Source organism: Sesamum indicum, linkage group LG6 (genome assembly GCF_000512975.1).
Source record: "Sesamum indicum cultivar Zhongzhi No. 13 linkage group LG6, S_indicum_v1.0, whole genome shotgun sequence".
Classification (NCBI taxonomy): domain Eukaryota; kingdom Viridiplantae; phylum Streptophyta; class Magnoliopsida; order Lamiales; family Pedaliaceae; genus Sesamum; species Sesamum indicum.
In genome coordinates, this window is record NC_026150.1 from 19,643,408 (window position 1) to 19,669,627 (window position 26,220).

The 26,220-nt window shown below is 35.8% G+C and overlaps 1 protein-coding gene across 4 annotated transcripts in view; it reads left to right on the forward strand.

Annotated features, from left to right (window-relative positions):
* The window catches only part of LOC105165163, a 35,238-nt gene continuing 9,357 nt past the window's right edge, over positions 340–26,220 (forward strand). Inside the window, exons 1-12 of one of the 4 annotated variants that reach the window (XM_011084070.2) lie at positions 340–640; positions 1,157–2,142; positions 5,306–5,421; positions 16,413–16,621; positions 19,817–19,936; positions 23,064–23,192; positions 23,298–23,423; positions 23,878–23,933; positions 24,022–24,121; positions 24,578–24,695; positions 25,286–25,495; positions 25,857–26,181. In XM_011084070.2, coding sequence (XP_011082372.1) covers positions 1,367–2,142; positions 5,306–5,421; positions 16,413–16,621; positions 19,817–19,936; positions 23,064–23,192; positions 23,298–23,423; positions 23,878–23,933; positions 24,022–24,121; positions 24,578–24,695; positions 25,286–25,495; positions 25,857–26,181 — 2,285 coding nt within the window. In that variant the 5' untranslated portion in view covers positions 340–640; positions 1,157–1,366. Of the gene's footprint in view, positions 641–684; positions 818–1,156; positions 2,143–5,305; positions 5,422–16,412; positions 16,622–19,816; positions 19,937–23,063; positions 23,193–23,297; positions 23,424–23,877; positions 23,934–24,021; positions 24,122–24,577; positions 24,696–25,285; positions 25,496–25,856; positions 26,182–26,220 lie in introns of those variants that run through there. The other 3 variants (XM_011084069.2, XM_011084071.2, XM_020694562.1) reach the window with 3 other exon arrangements.

Consider the following 26,220-nt stretch of genomic DNA (forward strand, 5'->3'; position numbering starts at 1 on the left):
ACGCTCCAAGTTAAGAATCATTGATATGGTGGTAGCAATGATCCCGTAGAGTCTCACTCATGTGGCGAGTGCTTGAAAGGAGAATTTCTCATTTCACGGACACTAGAGTTTAAATTGAACTATTCTATAATTAAATTCTTTATCAATATATTATGATAACTAGGCATTATATTTCCTAATTCGACCGTTTAATTAAGTTAACTTCTCAATCTTAATAGTATATATAGAAGTATAAATAGTACATATATATATATATAGCATAGAAAAAGAATACTAATTGTAGAACATATTAAAAGAGGACAAGTCAGAGCATAGATTTAAAACCGGAAAACCAGCGATGCGCATTTGCCTTTTGGACTCCTCAGTTCTCTTGTCACTCTCAGTCTCTCCCCTCTCTCCACTCCCCACCCCCCCCATCACCGTCGCTGTCATCTCACTCTTCCCCATCACCACATTTTCAAACTTTGGTCAATTTTTTACCCTAAAATACAGGGAATAAGAAAATCTAATCAATCTTCTACGAGAAAGAGAGACCAGACTCTGACTTTCAGAATTAATCTTCTCTTCCCACGAGGAAAATCGAAGCAAGTATCAGAGTTAGCTATTGAGTGCGCAGACTCAACACGGTTAATTTCTATTGGTTACTATCCTTCTTTCCGTTCCTTATGTACTATGTGTGTGTGTGTGTGTATATCTATATATATTCACATAGCTATGTGTATGTGCATAATTTATGGATGTGTGCGGTAATTTAGTTTATATATGTTCTAATGATGTATAATTTAACGAGAATTGAGCCCGGATGTATCTTGGAGAGGTAAATATTCATCTTGTGCCCTTTAGTATGTGAATCTGTAGGTATTAGTGCTTTGTCGTTGTCTTCAATCTGCATTCTTGTATAGGTAGGTGCCTGTTGTGAATTCTGTGTGTTGCTCTACTATTCATATATCAGCTTTTCAGTTTTGCTTCTAAAGTTATAATAGAAAATGAAACTCAAGTTATGGTCTTTCAGTCAAATTCATCCGAGTATCTAATTGTGCATGTTGCCCCGTAAGTCTAGGAAGGAATGCAGACACTGCGGGCCTTTGTCTAATTTGAGTCTGTGATTGGTCCCTCTTGAGGTGGAGCTGATACCTGAAAATGCATTTTATTGCAGGAAATGTTTCATCTGTATCAATGGACAATTGTGTGAGGCTAGTGATAACTTTTAAGTATATGCAGATGATTCGAAGAACCACCCTAATTTGCTGAGTTAAGCATAAACCCCATTGGTTCTGAGAAGCTGACGGAAGTTTTGGTACTTATTGCAGTTGTGATTTATTAGTGTGTAAATAAATATTGAAGCACATCTTTTCATCTGTTGGTCATGCGTCCACCAAAAATTCACTATCATATCTGCTGGTGTATTTTATCTGGATATCTCTTGGTATATGTGTACTCTCTTTCACTGTTAAGTGAAGCAGCTGAAGCCCATCCAAGTATCAGATCTCACATTTCAAGCCAGCCAGATTATTTTGTTACTTGTGAAGACTTGAAGGGTGTCGGATCATTTGATACTACCTGTTTACTCAATTCAAACTTGTATAGAAGTACTGATATTTATGTACTTGGCGCTGGAAACCTGGAGATACTTCCTCATGTGCAAATTGTTTGTCCAATAGAAGGCTGTACAATAAGTTTCAATTTATCTGGCAATATTAAAGTTGGTCAAAATGCAGCTGTAGTGGCTGGCACTGTTGTTTTTTCTGCTGTCAGTCTGACTATGGGGCCTAATTCTTCTCTGAATACATCATCATTAGGTGGATCTCCACCTCCTCAGACTAGTGGAACACCTGTTGGCTATGATGGGGCCGGTGGAGGGCATGGTGGACGTGGCGCATCCTGTTTGAAAACTAATCAATCTAACTTCTGGGGTGGTGATGTTTATGCATGGTCTACTTTGTCTTACCCCTGGGCTTATGGTAGCAAGGGTGGTGGAACATCTGATAACCACATATACGGGGGCAATGGTGGTGGACGTGTTTTGCTTGATGTAAATGATGTTCTGTATATAAATGGATCTGTCACTGCAGAAGGTGGGGATGGAGGATCACTTGGGGGTGGGGGATCTGGTGGAAGCATTATTGTACGAGCTCAGAAGTTGTGAGTAAAGCTCCTCCTTGAACTCTGTGATATTACCCTGCAACTTATCAGAGCTTAATACTAATAATGACAAAAATGAAGACCTGAAAGATATGTTGAAAGGAATTTGGAACAACTTCACTAAGTTTAACTTTGTTTAGTAGTGAAACCTTTTCTTTTTGTAGTTTCATTCAACATGGATCAAATATTTACACACAAAGGTAAATTTCTTCGTAATTAAATTATGTGGCGTATGTATTACATTATAGTTTTACTCTGTATTTTTCTTGATGCTTTATGTGAACTCTTACAATTTGAAGTTTCTCAAGTATGAAACATAAAAAACACACATGAAACTTATTTATCCAATCAATTTGATTTCTTGGTGAAATTTTGCTTAAATTTGTCTTAAGTTGTGACTTTTTCCCAAGTTTGTGTTCAACTTTTCTATTGTGATTTTTTTTTTAAGTAGCCTTCTACTTGAGTAATAGTTACCTTGAAGAGATGGCTTAGGGAAAGCCTTACTAGTGGCCTACCTTACTTGTATGTTCCAATGCATCTAGAATGGCCTTTTTTCAGAAAAATTTTCACCACTTTAATCTGAGGTTGCGTGTTAGGAAGCATTAGTTTTGTATTTATTACTTCCTAGTAATCCTTCTGTTTCCCTCTGAGAAGATAACAAGTTATTCGACTGGTCTACTCTATTCTATATGTTTGTAAAAGGGGTTTGCTCAGCAGGTGGCAATTTCATCCCCATCCAACTTGTTCTCTACCCAATTTAGGTGACCTTATGACCCATATACTGAGGGTGAAGTTTGGTCATTAAATAAATACTCCATAAAGCAGACTGAAGTTGGAGGCAGGCAAATCCTATATGTGGCAGCCTTGATGTCTAATGGTTGGTGATAGAAGGGAATAGGAAGCAAAAGCCGTGCTTGAATTCTGATAAACCATTGTTTGCCCCAGCTTTTGTAGAATTGATTTTGTCGTTATGGTAAACTTTATTTGGTGATCATTGATTTTGTAGGAAGTGATTATGTATTTGGATTTAGATGAACCATTGATTTTGTTCTTGTGGATTATAATCAAAATTCAAAAAGTAACCTCATATATTTATGAACAACATCATCAAGTAATACACTGTGTAGTAGCATTAAAGCACACATTTAAATGGAAAAAAATCATAGATGTTAAAAAGTGCATGAAGAAATTAGTTTCCGTCAAATACAATAAGAACTAATTTGTTATTCATGAAATAGAGTTCTGTGATGATTAGGCATAGCTTTAATTGTAAAACTACTCACCTAAAATTATAAAACACAAGAAAATGGGAAAACATCATGAGTAAATATGATGAGAAACACAAATAAGTATGTTGTGTACTTTCTTTGCATTAATCCTTGTAAACAATTAACTGGAAATTAAAACTTAAAGTTTTGCAGTTACCTCAAATTCCTTCCCGGTTGAGGCTGAGAGTTGCAGCTGTTAGAAGAAAGAGTGGTTTGAACCTTCACTTCCTTTCAGGTGTAGGTTGAGAATTGTCAAAGTAAGAAGAAAGAGGAGTTTGAAGAGGGATTCTTCAAACAATGGTTCAGGAGTAATTGGAAATTAAATTAATGGGTAATAGGTGAGTTGTGGAATAGTTGTATGTGGGCTTAAAAGCTTCAAATCTTACCTTTGGTAAAACGTGGGCGTCCACCATAAATAACGCCAAAAATGATTATCAGAAAAGGGGCCAAATAGTAATGCACATAGTGTTTGCAGCCCAAATGGAGGTTTGTGCTGCTCAATCTTGGGGCCAAACGGGGCCATAATGTATTTTATTCATCCTCGAGTTGAAGTGTGCCTTTTGACATTGAGGAAGAAATTGGATGTAGAGTGATTAAGGTTTTCATGTGATCAGGAAAATGTAATGTTATAATATTTCTATATATATTTATTTATTTATATGAATCCATTAAATGTAACTGGGTTCAGCATGGTCACACTGCTATATTTGAATAGCTGACATTTGCCGTTTTGTTTGCCAAGCAGAGCTTAGGCTAGTTCAGTTGAATCAAATTATCTGGATGACCTATTTGCATTGTTTTTACTTCTTCGCCTCATTCAATTGCAGGATTGTATAATTAGCATCCGTGTTTGAAAATCCCAATAGTATTTGCAATGCTTATTTTTATTTTGATTAGCAGCCTTGTGAAGAAGGCCAAGAGGTCCTTCACAAAGGCAATTATTAACTGACCAATCAAAATGATCAACTGTGTGGGTCATCAGAAAGTCATGAACTGGTTACTCACTAATTTCCGGTTTCATAGGACTGTTAAAATCTGATGTAACCCCGTCAGACATTTTGTGGAAAATACTCATGATACTTATTGTAACAGGGGCATTACAGATATAATCACTTAGAAGGAGAAATAATATGATGCACATTGTCTACCTGCTCAGACATATGACATAAGCTAACTCTAATATGCTTTAAAACAGTACATAGATGACCATGATATCCTGATAGTACTGTTTCCTGAAATTTGAGCATGAAATCATTTTGAAGTATTAAAATGTTTTTGATTGGTGCGCGAAAGATCTGATCAAATGTCCACACACCGTGATCATGTTCATGGTGCTGCTGTATCTAAATACTGACCTGGGGTCATGTTGTAATGTTTTCAATCTAACTTTGTAGGATCTCCCTCTAAGCTGTTCTATTTCCTTCATGCCAAAGAAAGACAATGTTTTGCCTTGAGTGCGAAGAAACCATGAGAAAGATTGATGGTAGCCATTTGTAGTTCTATATCTTGTTCTTGCCACTTAACCCAACCATGTATAGTAGTGGGGAGGAAGGGGATGAATAACCTACCTACTTTCTTTCAGATTGGTGCATCCCTAAGTCTGATCATAATCTTTATGGGGTTCCCCAGGTGATTATGGCTTTTTCACCTGAAACTTTCACTTTTCCATCTCTCGACATATGCATGAAATGCATCCACTATTTACCAAATTTTCAATGCGCTGGTAACTAAATAGAATGAATTTACACTTCTGATTTTCTTGCTTTCTGTTAGACTAATAATACCTTGTACGCCCCTCCAAGATTCTTTCTTTTCTAGGCCACCCTTTGTTTGGAATTTTGAACATTTTAAATTAAGCAGGGTATCAGTGCGAATAATGTGGTTTGACTGAACAGGAAGGGCTTTGGTGTCATAAGTGCAGCTGGTGGGAGGGGATGGGGTGGAGGTGGAGGTGGAAGGATATCACTAAACTGTTACAGCAAGCAAGAAGATGTAAAAGTCACAGTTCACGGTTTGTACTGATCCACCATACTTCATATTTCTAGTTCTAGACCCTAAGGCAAAGTCAACTATGAAATGCTTTATTCTTATGTAAGAGTCGTATTGCCTTACGTAATACATTTTAATGGTACTGGCTTTAACATTAAAAGGACATCATCTAGAAAATCCTGTCAGTCAGCTGCATGTTTCTGTTGGTAATACTGCAATGTTACTGTGTATTCTTGCTGCTTCAAGTCTTTTTTCTTTGACTTGGCTGGCACAGCCACATCTGTCTTGGATCTGGGACTCATTTATTTGCTTTTACTTATCCATACAATGAGGATTAGACCACAATGAACTTTTGTACTTTGTATTCCCTTTATAGTAGGTTCAATTGAAGCTATTTATAGGGAGGGATTCAAAGAATTTAAGAGTACAGTGAGAATGATGAACCTAAATACAGATTCATAATAAAAGATCATTCTGCACTAACTTTTATGGGAGACATCGTCAGAGGCAAACTGGGGCCAAGCTTTTAGGTTCGTACCAACCGTAACTTAAAATGAAATATCTGAAATATCTAAGGTTGCATTTGGATTGAAGGTTCATAACAAATCCTTTGGATATGTTTGGATAATTCTAAATGTAAACGATTTCAAATCCTTCCATTTTAATTTTGAACTAACTTTTGATTTCTCCAAATCCCTCCTTCAAATCCAAACCCCTCAATCCAAATACACGCTAAAACCATAAAAGTAGATATTCTGGTCAAGTTTAGCATCACCATGACATAAAAAGAACTCTGCTAAACCCTAGGTTGAGATTACAAATAAATACTCCTCTAGTTGACTATATTGAACTGTAAGCACTGCTTTGATATCACTGGATCTTCCCATAGTACTGTTTGTGAAGCATGGTGCTGATTTGTAGGAATAATTTATATATTCATACCATTAGTATTTTTTTCAAATCCAGAAGGTTTAAGATTAGGTTTTTAATATTTTGCCAAAAATTTATGGAAAAAACAATCATACTATGCATTTTAGCACAAGGAAAAAATCACAAATTTACTTATTTGGCCAATTGTTTTATATTATAGAAAGCAAATTGAGTTATGTCATTAAATAATAACAATAAATTACACAATCGTAAAGTAATTAACAATTCACTAAAGTTTCAAACGAAAAAGGGACAAATAAGAGGTGGAACAAAAGAAAGGACAAAGAAAGAAGAGAATAGAGAAAGAGAAGGCAGTAGCATGTTTGTGTTTGTGTTTGTGTTTTACTAAAGAGAGGGACAAATAGAGAAAGGGAAGGCAGTACCTGGAGAGGTGGAAGAAAAACTTTACTGCTGGAGAGACAAACTAGAGCAGATTAGGGTTCTTTTTCTTCAGTTTTTTTGTTTGTGTTTTATTAGAAAGTTGGGGCCGGTCATTCAAGCCTGTGCTTTAGCCAGGCGCTCACCATGGCTGCACCATTTACAACCATGGGGTCTTCCTGTCTTATGTGACTTGTACATTACCATCTTTGAGAATGCACATTCTGATATTCTAAGTTTCTGGTCTTGGTGATGGTTGAGACAGATTTTTGCGTGTTGTTGTTCTCTTATCACTCCCATTGAATTAGTTCACTAATGATTCCAACTGTCTCAATCTTATCGTTTAAGTCATGTGACTCGTGTCAATTTTCATGGTTCTGAAACTTATCTTCTCGTCAAGGAGCCGTTATATTAGTTTCTACTTTCTTTTGAAAGATACTTGTTCAGTTATAGGCATTAAAGGAGGTGCTTTCTGGTATAAAATGATTTAACTATCTATATGTTTATGTGCACCAAGAAGTGAGCAAAAGAAATAATTGTGCGGAGGCCTTCCTTATTCGGAAAAGGAGATTGTTTAACTTGAAAACTAAAATAATGAAGTTATTCAATGGTTGATGAAGAAAGTGATTTCTAAGGGTAGGAAATGACTGGAGAGTGATTATCTAAAGTCTAGGAAGACGGCAGTGCTTATTGAATTCTCTTTTTCTTTTTCCATTGATCCTGGTGAACCACTGACGTACTTGTATTGTACTATGTTTTCTTGTAATGGCATTGACCACTTCAACTTAGGTTCTCAATTTTGCTTATTCAATAGTTTATGACATTTAAAACTTGTGGTCCTCTGTTTATGCATCCTTAACTAATAATGACATACTTTGCTGAAAACCTTGGTGTTGTGCGTAGTATTCTCGTACCATGTTTATGGCCTGTGGTTCTTTCATTAAGCGGGTTGCCATCTATTGGTTGAATGTCTTCATCTCTATAACATTGTGTTATTCTGTTCTTGATTGGTAATTAACTAATATGAGATATTCTGTAATATGTCCTGCTCTGGTTGTGGCACAATAATGAATGGTTGTAAGCAATAGCTCTTGCTTGTTAAGATGGGGTTGAGTATGTGGGCCTGTGTGTATCTTTGTTTATGGGAGCATTTTTTATGTTAATTGGATTATAGGTCTCTATAGATGTTATTAGAGAGTGGTGCTATGTACATAGGAAAAACCTGAATCCAAAGTAGCATAAAAAGATGGAACCAAGATGAAATGTCTGAGAGGAGGAGTTTGTTACACGTGCGAGTTTGAATGGTTCTTAAGCATTTGACTGATAGCTCTTATTGTTATCCATGATACAGATTAAAAGGAGCGTGGTGTCAACATTTTCACTTGGATATTTGTGAATATTCATGAAATCAGTGTGTACTTTTTTAGGATTTTCTTGTTTGGTTAAGAATTACAGAGTGGAAGTGAAACTTGCCTTTGGCACAAACTTCCGAGTTTAAGAGAAAACTACTCCATTTTTCCAAAAGTTTATTACTCTTATCACCAAAAGGATGTCTGGAAACAAGGTTCTACCTCCAAAATTTTCCCAAAAGGTGTACCCTTTGATTTAAATTAGTAATTTGAAAGCATGAATTGTTGACCATTAATATTAAGGGTCATTAGGTAAAGATAAAAGAACTTTTCTCCATTTCGATTTTCATCTAAAACACCATGTCAAGTCAAATGGGAGCTCTAATTTTTGGACGGCGGGAGTACTTCCTTGCAAGTAACACACCTGCACTAAGATTGATGAATCAAGTTTCTATTCTCATTATGGTATTTCATCTACTTCCCTAGCTATTTAAGACGAAATCCACAAGGTATTACATATATGCATTTATGTGATAAACATATTTATGCACTCATGTTCACACAAATGCGCTTGTAAATACATGTTTATGGCTATTAGAAAAATAGTTTGAAACACTTGAAGGGAGTATAATGAAAATGAAATGCCATCCAGAAGAAGAAATTCTGTATGCATACTAGTGCTTATAACTTGTGTCGTTATATTCTGAAGACATGCCTGTTTCCCACAACTTACTCACTCTTATATTGTGTTGTCTGTGGTGATCTGCTCTTTTGAATGAACTAATTTGACGTACTTCTCTAACATGGTCAGTTAACTGAACATGAACTGATTGGGAGTGTGCGTCATGTATAAGATGCTGTGGATGTTCTTAGAATATGTTTTTATACAGTTAAAACATAGCACATCAAAGCCTTAATGGTACAACAGGCAACATAGTGTTGCCTATAACCTCCTTATATTTATGGCGAGTCAAATAATATGTACATTCCCTTCTGGTGTAGAGTGTGAATAATCTTACCGTATAAGTTCAGTGTGCTTCCTGGTTGTTTCCGAAGAATAATTGTAGTGGTTAGATGACACCTAACTTATGTAAGTTCACGCCTGAATTCCAGTTGAATTATTACTCCCCGTTCTCGTTCCCTTCTGTTTTTTTGTTTTTTCATTTAGACCACAGTCATATCGTAATGAACAATCATCAAATAAACATTTAATAAAACAAAAGAGACAATATCATTGATCATCCATAATAAATGAAGACAGAGTTCGTAACTAGCTAAAAGAACTCCTAGCGCTATATTGTGCTATCATCTCAAAATTAGTTTATAAGGAAGCATTTTGCTAATCCTTTGCCTTGCACTTTGTTTGTAGATTTTCATTTCATCGACTTCTCCTAGATGTATAGAGTTTCTGGGTGAATTGTTATTAGGTGCTTTTAATGCTTCAGATGTCAAGATACTTCAAAATGTTTTGAAAGGAGCTAATAAGCTTTCAAAAATAAGATGTTAAGATCATATACTATCTTTTAATGAAGAGTTTCCACCTTATTTTAAAATTTTATTAATCTTCTTTATGGATAATATTAATTAGAAAATTTCACTTATTAATATCCTATAAGTTTTATGATCTTGTTTCATTCAAATACTTTAACAGCTTAGAGTAAGATCCCACCTTATAAGCTCCATCTTATAAGATGTAGGACCTCATAAAATCTTTAAATTAGCTTTGATAAACTTCTTACAGATTTTTAAAAGAGAATCCATAAAACCCATTAACATAATTAGATATACATATATCTTAGTTTGTTCACGTAGTAACATGTAATAATAAATGCTTAATTCTTTGATGAAAGTAAACATGTAATGATTATGCACACACATGAATAGAGTACTCCATGCTTCTGTTGCTTTTGCTTGTATTAACTCCACGCAAGGTTAACCCATTATTTGGCCATAGTATCCAAATCTTGGACATGCATCTTTGACATTTACCACCTACTAGATAGGACGTATGGTGCACTTCATCCACATGATGTGGGGATTAGGACTGTGATAAAGAGAACCTTTGTAATCGGGAAACTCTATGCCCCTGGACTGAATTCAGCTCCATCCATCGTGGGACAGTGTCTGTGGGCACAATGCATGTGATCGCATATATGCATATAGAATTACATCACAGACAAGCGTTAAAATATGTTTATCATCAGTAGATATGAATTAATATGGGAATCTTGAGACATGCTACTCATTTAAACTTGAACAAGGGATCAATATTACTTGCCAGTCAAGTAATATATCTCAATGTCAACTTATGGAAACTTAAGAAAATATCATATAAACTTCTTGAAAAGCTATGATGCTAAGGCGAATCTTAAAAGTAAGTTATTTCTTGTTTTCTTTTACTCACTCTTTCTAGCGTATTCTGATTTTATGTGATACTCATTATATTAACTGGGTATTTAAGGACAAAGCTTACTTGAAATAGAAGATTTAATTTCATATATTACATTGTGTCTAGAAATGGTAAAATGAGAGCCTTTTCTTTAAGCTAAATGAAAATATCAACTAGACCCACTGATATCATGAATATCATACATACTCTAGAACTAATTCAGGAAGCATATTGAAACAAACAAAATACCCCAAATTACATAATGGCAATGAGTTGGGTAAAATCAAGGAAAAGTTTAGAGAAACTTTTGGGATTTCCTGCACTCCCTCTGAATCCATCAAGTGGGTGTTTTCTGTTCTTCATCTTTTGGGCCAAAGCTTCATGATGATGTTAGTTAGATTATTATTTGATTTTTATAAGGGGTAGTTACTAAACAACAGTTTAGTTTTTCTATTATGAGTGTTGGTAGACAACATTGTGGAATGCTTATTGGTTACTTTTTCTAATTATATAGCAACAGGTGTTCTTTCATTTTCATCTCCAAGCTTTGGGAGTGATCCTTAATCAAAACAAGTCTTGTGAAAATTTACTCTAAGGTTCAGCTTTGATATAGGATCCTGCTATCACATACTTCTTACCTGCTATGTAACCAATTTCCTGCCAGAAATATACATATACAGGGATCGCGGTGGATGTTCTAATGTTAAAAAGCTTGTGTAATCCGGGTCCCTTTGTCATAATCTACCAATAATGGTGTGTGGATTTGGCTGAATCATCCTGAATGAAATTGCTTGTAATGAAATTGCTCTGAGAATTTGCAAGGATTGTGGTTGTAGAGATTCTAACAATGGTGTGTGGATTTGGCTGAATCATCCTGAAGGGCTAATTAGGAGTTTCACAATCATTAGTAATAATGGGCTGGATGGGTCAAGTTGGTAAAGGAAGCTGACCTAGAAATGAAACATGTGGTTATAAACATTTGAAGGCCAAGCCTTATCTTCTTCTATGGTTTTTCTCCCTCTAAAGGAAGGATGCATACAGTGAGACTTCTGTGACTCTGAGGATTGTAACAATAATAACCCTTATGAAGAAGCATGCCAATTGTAAGCACTTAAAAGGCTTTGGGATTGAGCTTGTTCGATGTTATCCAGATATTTACATAGCCATGCAACCAAATACGTTAAGGGGTGACCAGAAATGGGAGAAATGTTCAAGAAATATCAACGAGTTCAGCAGTCAAACTTTCATACTCAAGAATTCTATCTGGGTGTGTAATCAATAGGTTAGTAGCTATTTAGGTAGCTTTTGATTTTTACAGGGACAGGATTTTGAAGGAGAAGTGTGTCAATCACATTGAGAAGATGGTATTGTTTTGCTTTGGCTCCCCAGTTTGTTGGAGAGAATTAGTGTAAGAGACTTCATGAATTATCCCTTTGGTTTCGAAAAGGAAGTTGATGTGTGATTAAATCAATCCCAACATTTTATGAGTTTTGATTACTTAGCAGAATCCATTGTGAGAAACATTTTGAAGAAAGTCTGAGGAATGACCAAAACATCAAATATTTCCTTTTATATGACTTGTGTACAATCATCAATGAAGGTAATAAACATTCTGCTCCATTCAAATTAATGATTTTTAGAGGACCTCATATATTGGAAATTTGGAATCAGTCGAATTGAGAGGACTTAAAGATTTGATTGACAAATTGGCGCACATGTTGCTTGCTTAGTGCACAATATAACAATGGAAACTACTAACAGAAACATCTGGAGAAAAAGGAGTAAACACTTGAGGGGAATTAAAAAGAAAGTATAACCCTCTGCTTAGATTGAAGCCAAATTTCAAAATCCTTGGACAGACTACAGAGAAGTATTGACATAATAGTTGGCATGATCAAATTAGTGCTGTCTTGCCATAGAGGATGCCTCAATACATTTCAATCTATAGCAATTTAATCCTCCTTGCAGTCTAAAACTACTTTTTAAAAGAGCTGAACTTTCTTTTTCAGCACTCACTTATGCTTCACGCCTGAACTCAGCCAGTTCCATCTATTGGAAGGATGAATCCAGTTTAGAGATGTTCATCTCTCTTCCTTTATTCTGCGCTCAAACCCTTTAAAGGCTGGGGAATTTTTTCTTCAATTAGTTGCACATTATAACATCCAAAATTATGAAAGGTTATAATGATTGTAGAGTTCAGCACCTCACCTCCACATATCAAAAGCATCACTGTGGTGTGCAATATCATTTGTATGAACTTCTACTGTGAGCACACAAAATGGATGTAGAGATGATCTTGTAATGTATTTAGCTTAGAGTTTACTTGTATACATGCATAGAAATAAGATATGTAGTTAATTCAGAAATATGTAGGACACTATTTAAATGGCCTGAATTTGATCAATGGATGTTACCTTCACCAGACACCGAGGTGGTTGAGCCATCAGGAATTCTAGTTTTATGGCACATTGAACCCGTCTTAGCCTTTTGACTGATTTAGAGCATCTTCTTCAACGATATGGAATCAGTTGACAAGTCCAAAATTCTGTAGCCAATTATGGATTGAACACCACAGAATGGATAGAAGAACTGAAGAAGTCTAAACTACTGATAACCTCCATATATTCTGCAGGACGATGTCATTAATTGACTCTTGATTAGCAAGATGAGCTTGCTCCAATTGACCACGGGAGCCTCTCATAGGATTGAGATGTGTGACTTTTTCTGAAGCTTAGAAACACATTTCTTTTATATTCTGGTGCTTCTTGTAATAGGTGTGGCACAAATCGGGTTTACCTATTTTCGCCTGGACTGCTGTTTTTGGTTAGCCATTCATCTCTATTTCAAACCAAAATTTTTATGCCCCTCATTTGACCAAGTAGGGATATGGCTGAACCTTTGTTATAGCCAACAGGTTGTTCCAGCATGGCATAATATCAGTTTTGTTCCTTAAGAATGAGAGGACTATCTATTTGATAGTATTCAGATTTAAGCCCTACAAGGAAATCAATAAGGGTCTCCTTTGTAATGTCGCCATTGGTTTAGCAGCCTCAGGCACATCTTTTTCACAAACCCTGAAAATTCTTCAGTTTCATGCTTACACCTTCAGTTTACCTTAATCGGTTCAAGGTAAGTTTCCATGCCTTTTCTGGGTAGCTCTAAATATCACCATGTCGTGTTTCTTGAATTAGCTTCCTCCATAGAATCTCCCCAATAATGTTGGCATGGGAAGGGACCCTCAATTTTAGCATTACAGGCAGCACAGAATGCTAGAGCTAGTACCTAATAATGCGTTCTTTTGATACACCAGTGCAGAGTTTAGATGATTATTCCTCCTTTCATTTTAGGTAAATATCTTCACAACGTGAGGCTACTGAAGGTAGTATGGCTGACTGATACAATCGATTCACGTTTAGAGATCACTTATTGAGCCATTTTAGGAGAGCCAAATGGTGAGGTGGAGGTAGGCATAAGATGATTGGATCTAACCATTAGTTTTCATAGGAGAAGCGAAATAATTCATTGTTGACATGAAGGGTACTGGCAATGAATCCCAAAGGTGAGAAAGTTGGGGAGTACCTTGATGAATGCAAAAACAGACAATCCAATAACTCTGGGCAATAGAGGATGAAAAGCCACATCTTTGATCAATAAATATGAAAAGCCAGGTCTTTGAGCAAGAAATACGACCCTGTGACTCTACTTAGTGACATCGAGAAGTTCCTACAATGAAGAGCAGGGAAAAAAATTGAAATTCTCAACGATAGTCTTCAGTTTCTTGTTAGATTCTATATTTCTAACTGTGTCTATAGAGTATAGAACAAAAATATACGTGCATTTGAGATAAATAAATAAAGACAATAATTACTGAAATAGTAAGCATAATATTAGGGAGGATCAATCCAATATCCATTTGGTTTTAAAAGTTGGGAAAGCAAAAAAGTTTCGTGTATCAAATAAGGGAAAATCAAGGATAACAGGTGTGTCATGGGACAAAGACCAGGAAAGGAAGACCTAAAGACTGTCTTTGGTATCATGTTAGAAGTATAACAAAGAACAAGAACTAGAGGAGAGAGTTTCATATATTTAATTATGTGTACAGGACAAGAGTTTAACATGCATTTGAAATAAATAATCAAAGCCAATACAGACGCCTTGGAGCCTTGTTTTGTGGTTCTTCCTTTGTAGGAAGAGCATGAAAGTTTACCACCTATATTTTCTGAAATAATACTAATGAATCTAGCATAAATTACGAAAGCATAAAGTTAGGGAGAGAATCGACAATCTTTTTAGTTTTAATAAATTGGAAACCGTAAAATCTAGCCACAACCAAATTTGGGAAAATCAAGGATACTTTAAGAGAGTTCTTTTGGAATTCCAGCAATACCTTTAAACCTTTTCTCGGTTAACATAAGACTTTAGGTTCTTACCTCTTCAAGATAAGCATGAGAATTAACCTTATCACGGTTTCAACATAAGCATGAATATCGAAGTAGCACAATTTCCTTACTATTATACAAAAGTATGTATTCAAAATCCAAGGTATAATTGCACTTTGGTCCCTTATTTTGGCATAAATTTCTATGACCCCGTCTGACATTAAGTGATTAATAATTATTTCACAAGCTTATTGAGATTATGATACATTAGGTGATTACTAGGTGCACAAATATATTTTACAAATAATAGATTTTCAGTTTAAGTAGAGACTTATCCTGTAGTATACTTGAAAATGGCTTGTTTAATATACGGGAAAATGAGAAGATAGATAATGAGTGGTAGAGTTACGCTTGTGATTAGATACAACTTTCTCTTAGGGCATGATCATATACACCTTTCTCTTAGGCCTGCTAATAAATTTAAGCACATTAATGACTTAAGTACTTCATATGCTAGTTACCTTGGATTACTAACAAGCTTAGTGTTGAAATGGTTTTGTTAAGCATTTGCTAAGTCATTAAATTCTGGCTAACCACTGTCTCTGTGCTAAACATTAGGGTTTAAATTAAATTTAATACCCTAAGAATATGTATTTTGATCTCTTTGCAGTTATGAGAAATAATAATGAGATACTAGTAGAATAACCAAGTATTTTGTTAGTACAATAGTTGTATCAGACATGCTATAATTGTCAGTTCAATTATTACTACCAATTATATTGACATTCTGACTGAAGGTGATTCTGACTTTATTCAATTTAAGGGAAAATTTGATAAAATGATGGAACAAAAATGTGGAGGGGTTACTCTCACTTTCAGTGGTTGTTTCATTGTTTGTAAGGGCAAGAGAAATGTAACCTAAAAATCATATCATCTCCTGCTGTATATTCTAATTTTTTTCTTCTATGAAGATATAACATTTCTGTTGTTGTCTCTTTTATTATAGTGGAAGACTGATGACTAACAGTTTACAGTTTTGAGTCTAAATCTAGTCCCCATGGCATGAGCACGCGGAGCATAATATGTAAAAATAGAATCTTTTGTTCTCTTGTTTTTCTCCTGAGATACGCTGGTAACACATGGTGCTAAATTATGGCATATCAGTAGTACCTTGCGGTCATATTTAAATGGATTTAAGAGGAGTTTACTCAAACTCTATTGCTCTTCAGATGCTTAATTATGATCTTCTATATGTATTGTGTACATAAAATGTCACTTCAATCCACTAGTATTCTTTAAAAGGTTGATGTTTTCTTCTGTTAGTGGTCGAATTCTTGCCACGTTCAAATCACTAAAGTTTCAGGCTATCACATTTGTTATTGTTATGTCAACTTCATCTCATCCATCTTATAGTTTAATGCCCATGTGATGGAGCTCATCTAAATAAAAATAAAGTTTGGAAGTAGAATGCATCTAATCTCATATTTGACTTAAAGTTTGACCAGATAATCTTTACTTTCCAATCAGTATTTCTCCTTAGCTTTGGGCCAGGATTAGATGCCTTGATGATTTGTGTTCTCTGTGGCAGGTGGATTGAGTATTGGCTGTTCCTGGAATGCTGGAGCGGCAGGTACTTACTTCGATGCATCTGTACTGAGTTTAAGAGTTGGCAATGACAATGTGACAACAGAAACAGAAACTCCATTACTGGATTTTTCTACTAGCCCACTATGGACAAATGTTTATGTGGAGAACAATGCAAAAGTTTTGGTGCCTCTCCTTTGGACAAGAGTTCAGGTACACAAGCTCTTTTGTCTGATACACACACATACACCAGATAAAGACTTTCTGTATGTGTATTACACTGAAAAGGCATGCCCCATGGCAAATGCTGCATAAGCACATGAACCTATATATGACTAAATATGCACACACACACACACATATATATACTGGGAGATTCTGTGTGTTTATATTCCTCATTTATGATATTGTGTTGAGATACACTCCTATAATAACATAGACAGAAATAATGTTTGGAAACCCACACTTCTCGTTGATGAGTAAATGACTGGGCAACACTCACAGGTCATTGGTTGAACTGTGCAGTTAACTATTATCGCGTCATAACATAGTCATGCCATTTCAACATTGATGGAATGCTGAACTTTTATGGTAGGCATATTGTAACCAAAAAATTTTACTTTTGCATTCCTAAAGATGATTTTGTTTCAATACGTAAACAAGTTAGGCTATGGCTTTTGTAATAGCTAAATTTGGGCTCAATCAGAAACTATACTATATATAAAGTGAGAGCACCCTTTTGGTGTCTCACTTAATTTTGGTATGTCAATTGTTAGTTTTTTAATATTTAATTATTTTTCTTTTTTCTTTTCTCAACTTTCCATTTTTCTCAATCTTCTTAACTTCCCATTTTCTCTTTTCTCAACTTCCACATCTCTTTTTCTTCTCTCATTTTTTTATTATTTTCTCAGTTTTTTATACTTTTTAATATTTGATTAATCCAATTAATATACTTTTAAAATAATAATAATTTTTTTAAAATTTTAAATTGATTGTGCACATACATGTGCTTGTGCCACATATACTCGTTTAAATAACTTAAGTGGTCTGTCAAATCTAATTTAACAGAAAAGTAAATCCAACTCCACTGGCTTCCTTCCGCTATAGGCTGATACAGAAAAGAAGTTGATTGAAGCTTGAATAGGTTCAAGGTCCAAGCCGAATCCACTCTCTTGTCTACATCACCAAAGTTCTTCTTCACATTCTTTTTTCCTGTCATTCTCGCCCAGACAGAAATGAGACCCATCTTCATCTGTTCCGGTTCATTAAAGTATCTTCCAAATTCCTCTGCTCATTTCACCTTTCTCTTTTCAGCAGGGTATATGGAATTAAGGCTCTTTCCATGGGTTATGGAGTTGATATAGACATAATTACATTATTCATGGGAACATAATTCTTACTGATCTACTGTTTTATAGAGGTACGACTGCCAAAGGGACTTATAGGTAGATGTGAAAATTCTTGGTTCTCATCATCAGGCCTGGTCAAAGATCTTTTGAACTGTTTATTACAAATATAAAATACTAACCAAATTTACAAAATATTGGAGGACAGTAAGTATTTAGTAATTTTGGTAAAACATCCCCTAATGGTGCTTCTCTTAAAAAAACCGTCACTTTTAGAATTTTATGATAAAAGCATTATTTTTAAATTTTATGTGCTTTCATTACCATATATATTTTTCAAATAAGTAGAGTAGCTCCTCCATTTTGATCTTTTTTAATTTGGAGGTGCCATGCAGTGAAGCCTTCATTTCGATATTCTTTTAGTTTTATTCTTTCAATATTCACTTTCTCTTTAATAGTGAATGGTATAAGATTGTCCACTTTATAACTTTTATAATTGAAGGAGTGCGTAATCTAGTAGTGAGCTAGACACCAATTTCATCTTAACAAATAAGGTGGAATATGGAATAATGCTTTCAATGTCATAATATATGACTGACCTTTATTTTAAATTTCATAGAAGGTATGAAGATTGAATAGATTTATTCAATAAAGAAAATGCACTTTTTTAATTAACGACTTCATGTGTGCTCAATTGAATTTAGTCGATGGTCCTTAGGGCATACATTATAATGGTACTTACCAATCAATCATGTGCCACCTAATCAACAATCACATCTTCACTATTTGGGCCATTTGTCCCATACACGGAAGTAAACATGGCCTTTGAGTGTAAATTAAGTTAATTTGTGTTTATCGAATTTAGTAAAATTATAAATTTTTTAGTATGGCTCCATAATATTTAAATAATAACAATAAAGATTATATAGTAATACTACATACTGAGTTGAGAAAATAATTGATATTGCAGCAATATGATTGATTTATCTTCGTCGGACATGTTGTTGGGACATTCCAAGTTGATACCTGCAACAATCAAGAATCAGTGCAATTTTTATGATAAAATAGGAGAAAGGAAAGCATCACATGAAGTGATGTCTTTACCATAAATTGGTATATTTTCCATCAGTCATCTATACATTATTTTGTATGTTCACTTTTATATTTATAAAAAACAGTTAAACACCCCAGGGAAAAACCCAGACTATGAAAGGAAACGAGCAAAAGCAGTACTGAATCAGTGCGGAAATATGAATTGCTGAGATAGATTCTACTGCTTGATCAAGGGAAGTAGATGCTCATATATGGTTTACACTTTTTTCTGGTCTAAGGGGTGGCGAACCCTTCTTCAAGTTAGTCTTGTGAGTAAGGGCAAGGAACCTCCTATCCAAACTGCTGTCTTTGCAGTTGACCTGCTGTTGCTTTGACTAAAGTACCACCCACAAGGATAATTAACCTCCACAAAATAATATATGGGAATGTTCTCGATTTGCCTCTGGGCAATTGTTAGCAACTTCATCAATATGATGTGGTTAGCAATTTCCCCTGTTAATAATTCTGCAATCTTCAATCAGAATGTTGAGGTAGTAGAGTAGCTTCTCAGCATGGTTCACATTCTTCAGATTTAAATTTCCTTGATCCATGGAAATCTGGCTATAGTGCCAGTCAGGTGTTCCTAGTTTTACTTTAGTAACAAATGGAATCATTTGTCTGTTGGCAATATGTGATGTTATTTGCTCTCTGACATTATTCATATTTAAAATGTAAAGTACGAAGTAATGTTGGTAATAAATGTTTCCCGCCTTCACATGTTCATCAATAGTGCTATTCCAGAACCAGAAAAATCCAAGCATGCATTATAAAAGAATCAACATATATATCCCGACTCCTGAGTACAATCTTTCTGCAAGTGAATTCTTTACCATGCTACATACGAAGCCTTTAGTTTCTGTTTGTATCATGGCTTAGTAAGTGTTCTTCGAAAATCAGTATTTTCTTAATTTGTCATCATAAATCATTCTAGTGTTGTGTGCTTCTAGACATCCAACTTTCTTTCTTGTAGGTGCGAGGTCAGATAAGTTTGTATTATAGGAGCAGCATTATTTTTGGATTGTCTGACTTTCCAGTCTCAGAATTTGAACTCGTCGCAGAGGAACTTCTGATGAGTGATTCTGTTATAAAGGTAGAAGAATTGCTTATGGCATTTGTTTTTTTGTTATCATAGTTTAAATGATTGTATAATGTTGGGAATATGAGTTATATACTTGATGACTTTTATATGTGAACAGATCCTCATAAACAAAATTCTGCATGTGCATCCATATCAAAATGACAAATGTTTGCATTTGTATGTTGCCGCCCTCCATGGGACACTCGTTGTTGCGTCTTGCATTTGGGCGACTGCGCCTTACGTGCGAAGTTCTATATATATGGGCTAGCCCCAACAAACAAATTAATTACTTTTATTATGGTAAAATGATATGATCATCCTTTGAGGTCCATAATATTTTACTCGTAGTCTCTCTGATCTGTCCATCTAGTCACAATGGCAGCAATTTGTTAGGGGATTATTTACTTTTGTGTGCAGCATAAATGGTTGGTAGGGCCCAAATGTATTATTTGTGGGATAGAATGAATTAATAAAACTATGAGATGGTTACTTCAATTGTGTAAATGATGGATAAAAAAATTGCAGAAGGTAGCGTATTGTTTAGTTGGCTAATTTTTGTGATAAATGAACAGAATTACTATTATGCCCTTGATTAATTAATTGAAAAATATTCACACAAAAGCGTCAAGACCGATTAAGCCATTTCCATCACTGGGAGGGTTTCACCCAACTGATGCAGCATATGGACACGAGGTTAATTCTCTTCAGAAAAATCCAATTTGAAGGCCTGACCAAAACTTGTGATCGAGACCGAGTCTTTGTTCGAGGGCCATTTTCATATGATGCTTTATCTATGTTCATATCTTCTAAATTTTCCTGCTTCACTTTCAATTTGGAGCATGAGTTTTTCTGCTTCTTGATTTGAAGGCCCAAGATCCATTGGGGTATCGGTATTACACCAGTGGCATGTCCAGTCGGATGAGTGGCACCTATTATCACATCCACGATAGAGAAATCTGATGAGGATATCATGAAAAAGGGACCTTGTAGTCGGGTTGTGGGGACTCGTCTGTGGTGAATTGTTCGGAACCTAGAGTTTTAATCACAATCCAGAGGTTTTGAGGACATTTAAGGCAATTGTGTTTTTGGTTTATCGAACTGATGGATCGAAGTTGGAGAAGTGAATCTTCTGACTGTGATTTCAGAGGTATTTTTGACCAGGGTGTTCATGGAATTTCATATTGCTCAGCAGGGACATTGGACATTTAAAAAAAAAAAAAGGCGAGATTGGGCTGGATTGAGTAATCCGACCCCCCAGGCCGGATGAGTAATCATGCAATTTCTTGAATCCGCCACATGCCGATTGCCGAGCTGTTAGCCATGAAAAGAAATGCCTGATAATGGTGGATTGGTGGCTTAATCCATGCTTATCAGACAATGTAAACAATCCCTAAGGTGATTATATGACCTTTAGCACCCTATGTTAAACTAAATGGTCATAACTACATCCTCTAGTGCCAGGCAGTTTAAACTAAAACAAACTGATATACATCCTATCTGTGCTCCAGAATCCTAGGGTGTTGGGCTTGCACCATGGAAACAGGCTTTTTGACCAGGGTGTTCATGGAATTTCATATTGCTCAGCAGGGACATTGGAAATTTAAAAAAAAAAAAGGCGAGATTGGGCTGGATTGAGTAATCCGACCCCCCAGGCCGGATGAGTAATCATGCAATTTCTTGAATCCGCCACATGCCGATTGCCGAGCTGTTAGCCATGAAAAGAAATGCCTGATAATGGTGGATTGGTGGCTTAATCCATGCTTATCAGACAATGTAAACAATCCCTAAGGTGATTATATGACCTTTAGCACCCTATGTTAAACTAAATGGTCATAACTACATCCTCTAGTGCCAGGCAGTTTAAACTAAAACAAACTGATATACATCCTATCTGTGCTCCAGAATCCTAGGGTGTTGGGCTTGCACCATGGAAACAGGCTAATTACATAGTTGTAACTTTGCTCTTACTCTGAAGGTCCACATGTATCATGATAACAGGCTTGGTACACGGTTATGACTCGGTTCTTGCATGTGAAAAATACAAAAGTCAAAATGGTTTTTCCATCTTGGTCAAGGACCACTCTTTTCTGTTGGCAGTCCAACAAAGTGGCATGGTGGTATCACTCTCTCCACTATGACGACACACTTCACTTGCTCCTTCCCCATATCAACTAGAGCCCATGTCCAAATGACGTAGAGGTAAAACAGCGGTGCCGAAGTAGCTTGAGTAGGCTTTTTTTGCCACATAAAGCAAGGTAGTATTTTGTGCCAACATTTTTCCATTTTAAAAGCTTGCTTGTTATGTGGGATTTGAAGCATCGAATAGAGCGAAATAGTGTTTCATTCTTTCCAGTAACATCCTTCTGCATTAGTGGCGACTAGAGGGCTAGGATCCCATTCATCATATTTTATCTGCATAGCCAAAGTCCATAGCCTGGCAATGTCCTCGCCATAAATGCGAGGATGTATACTTGATATATGATTTTGTGGTTGGCATGGAGTTGTTGCCAATGAGATGAGGCCAATGTGATTTTTTTGAGTGTTACCAATAAGCTGCTGGATACTTGTAATCTCACAAGAAAAATGTTCTTATGTGTTTGAATTGTATGAGCTGCTGAAATTGCTTGTATTGTGCTAATACTTAAATCTGTAACCTATGTAGTTTGTTCAATTTCATCTGCCTAATTTCTTTTACTTATTTCCTGGTTAAACAATTGCTATGAGTTGTGCAAATGCTTGGTCGGATGCTTAGTCAAATTTTTATGACATCAATTACCTATTATGGGTGCCCTTGTAATTTCTCTACACTTATTGTGTGCAACCACTGTTTGAAATGTCTTATACTTTCTTCAACTGAAGTTAACCTGGTAGCTTCTAGTGTTATGTGAACTTAGATACTAGTTAACTAGCTGTGGAGCAACATGATTTTTGTTGTATTTGTTCACATCAATAGTTCTCAGAATGTCTGAGAGCCCAAAGTTTCAAAAATTCTTGAAGTAAACCGGTGCTGCTTGGCTGTTGAAGGGGAAATAGATGCTGCTATTGCATCTAATTTCTGTATGACTTACCATTGAAACTTTATTGATAATGTCCAGACTATGTGTAGTCACAAATGGTTTTGTGTTTTGTGCTGGTGAAGGTTTATGGTGCCCTTAGAGTATCTGTCAAAATGTTACTCATGTTGAACTCCCAAATCCAAGTTGATGGTGGAGGAAATACTGATGTGGCTACGTCCGTCCTTGAAGTCAGAAATCTTGTTGTTCTTAAGGTAAGAGCCAAATGACTTTTCAATGCAGCTAAACTGTTGTCTGTTCTATGAGATTGTTAAGTATGTGGCTCAAGTTCCCTCACCATAACCTCCTTCCGGTGGCAGGACAATTCTGTTATAAGTTCAAATGCAAATTTGGCTCTATATGGGCAAGGACTTTTAAAGCTAACTGGTCGGGGTGATGCAATCAAAGGACAGAGACTCTCACTGTCACTATTTTATAATATTACTGTAAGATTTTGATTATAGAAGCAAGTTCTCTTCTTTCTTCCTGTTCTTTTTATTGTTTAGATGTCGTGTTGCCACTCTACAAACTGTTTTTACATTTCTTTTCTCTTACATAATTGATATCACTTTATCTATCGGTCAGAAATCGGAACTGTAATTAGATTTAAGCATTTGAATAAGCACTGGAAATGCGTATTGGATTCAGGTATAGCATCTTTCAAACCTGCTACAGACGGATACTGCTGATGATGCAGAAGTCTGTGCTCCTTCCTCAGGAATTGATATATCCCTTTTTATATTCAATACTACAAAAATGTTGATCTAAGACGGTTGTTGTTGGAACAATTTAATATATTCATTTCTTGCGCTACTTTCTCGGGTTTTGTAGATTCTCTGTCTACATTTTATGATAAACCAAGATCATCTTTCTTACCTCAAAAAACTTGTCATGGGTTAGGTTGGCCCAGGCTCTTTACTTCAAGCTCCGTTGGATGACGATGAAAGCAGAAGCTTGTAAGAAATTCAATGAAATTAAAAGCTTAGTATGTATTGTTTCTTACCATTCTTTTGTGTTGGCAAATCACATGGTCTTCTGTTCTAGGGTGACTAGATCTCTTTGCGGGAGTCCAACATGCCCAATGGATCTGATAACTCCCCCTGATGATTGTCATGTGAATTACACACTGTCTTTCTCTATGCAAGTAAGTGAAGATATCTGTACCGAGTACTGTGTGCACTTTACCTTCTTGTCTGCAAGAACCATTCGGACTTCAAATAACCACCCACATAACTTCACATTGGCATTTAATTTCATATGGGTCTGTGCATAGCACTTTGGATAGATTAACAATCCTGTGGATGTTTTTGCATAATGAGCTTTCATGTGGAACCTCTCTTGTGGCTGCATATGACTCTATCCTAATCATTAACAGTTGAACTTATCCAGGTTCAATGTCTTTTTCTTCACCTTCTGCTTCAATGATGTATCGTGCTATGGCTAATTACTGTGAAAAGACCTTTTGTACAGATGTTTAAGCATCCAGATTTCTCTCTTTTCCATACTTTTATTTCTAATGCAAACATTATGTAATTGAATTCTTGTGGATGTATTATATATAGAAAGCTTACAGCTAATGCTACTCTTGTGTCTTGGACAGGTCTGTCGTGTTGAGGATATTCTGGTGAATGGAGTTATTAAGGGAAGTATTGTTCACATCCACAGGGCAAGGACTGTCATTGTAGACACTGATGGCATGATAACTGCATCAGAATTAGGTATCACAATTTCTAATATGAACAATCGATTATGGGGTTGTTGAGGTCTAACGTAGAAATGATAGATATTGGCTATTATCTCTCACTAAAATTATTATTTAGGTTATTTGTTTCGAAACGAAAAGGGTGCTATTATGTCTGATCGAGATAATTTAACACGAGGGAATTTAATATGCCCAAAAATTGACTGACTTATTTAGCTTAAAGTCTTAAAATAGCAAAACTAGTTTGGAGTAACCCTAACCTACACTAGAACTTGGACTGTCTCCACGACACTAAGCCCAAAAATAGGTCTAACTAGTATCAGAATTCCATGAATAATTTGAATATAATCTGTAAATGTTCTTGTATCTTGCACAATCTTGTCATGCTCAATACTCTCGCTTTAATGCTAAAATTTACTTTGTATGTTGGGAAGCATTAGAAATTTTCCTAAACCAGTGGGCTAATCTCTGCTTTTTAAATTTAATGCCTTTCTCTTGCATTTTAATGCTTGAGATTTATGAGGCCTCTAGCATCTCTCTTTCTACAATCTGTTGGTTCTATACGATTGACTTTCTAAGTTTCTAACAAAATGTCATGATTTTCAGGTTGCAGGACTGGTGTTGGCAGGGGAAATTACTCAAATGGAGCTGGTGCTGGTGCTGGGCATGGAGGTAGAGGGGGATCTGGGTTTTTCAATGGGATTCTGAGTGAAGGTGGTCTTGAATATGGCAGTGCTGATCTTCCTTGTGAGTTGGGTAGCGGAACTCAAGGTCCTAATGAGTCTGCTGGCTATGTCGCTGGTGGTGGAATGATAGGTTAGCATTTTTACCAGCTCTCGCAGTTTAATTTTCAGAAAATGAGTGGTTGAGCCTGATGCTTTTATTGTTTCGTTCAATGACCTGAGAAATATCTTTAGGCTTTTGGTGTTTTCGATTGCAATTTAAACTATGTTTTGTTAAACTTTTGTATAACTTAAAGTTACAATGTTGTTGTTCCTTTTCACATTACGTAAACTCATTAGTTTCTTAACTTAGAAGTTGGTCGAAAGTACAAAAAATTTCTGAACTGATGAGCTTTTGATATTTACAAGAAAAAGTTTAAGTTTTATGTTAGGTGTGTTTGTGGAACTGATGTATACTAACCTGTAATCCTGTTACATGCTCTTTATATGGATAGTGATGGGATCCAGACAATGGCCGCTTCTAAGGCTGGATAATTATGGGTTTATCAGCGCTGATGGCCAAAGTTGTCATAGGTCAATCCGTAATAGCAATGGTACTCTCATAGGTGGACTTGGTGGAGGTTCTGGAGGGACTATCCTTCTTTTTCTTCAAGCACTTGCACTTGCAGAGACCTCCACTTTATCTGTTGTAGGAGGCTGTGGCGGTTCAATGGGTGGTGGTGGTGGGGGCGGTGGAAGAATTCATTTTCATTGGTCTAAGCTAGCTACTGGAGATGAATATGTTCCACTTGCTTTTGTTGATGGTGCCATCAACTTCAGGTATAATAATATTTACTACATTAAGAGCTTGTTTACGTG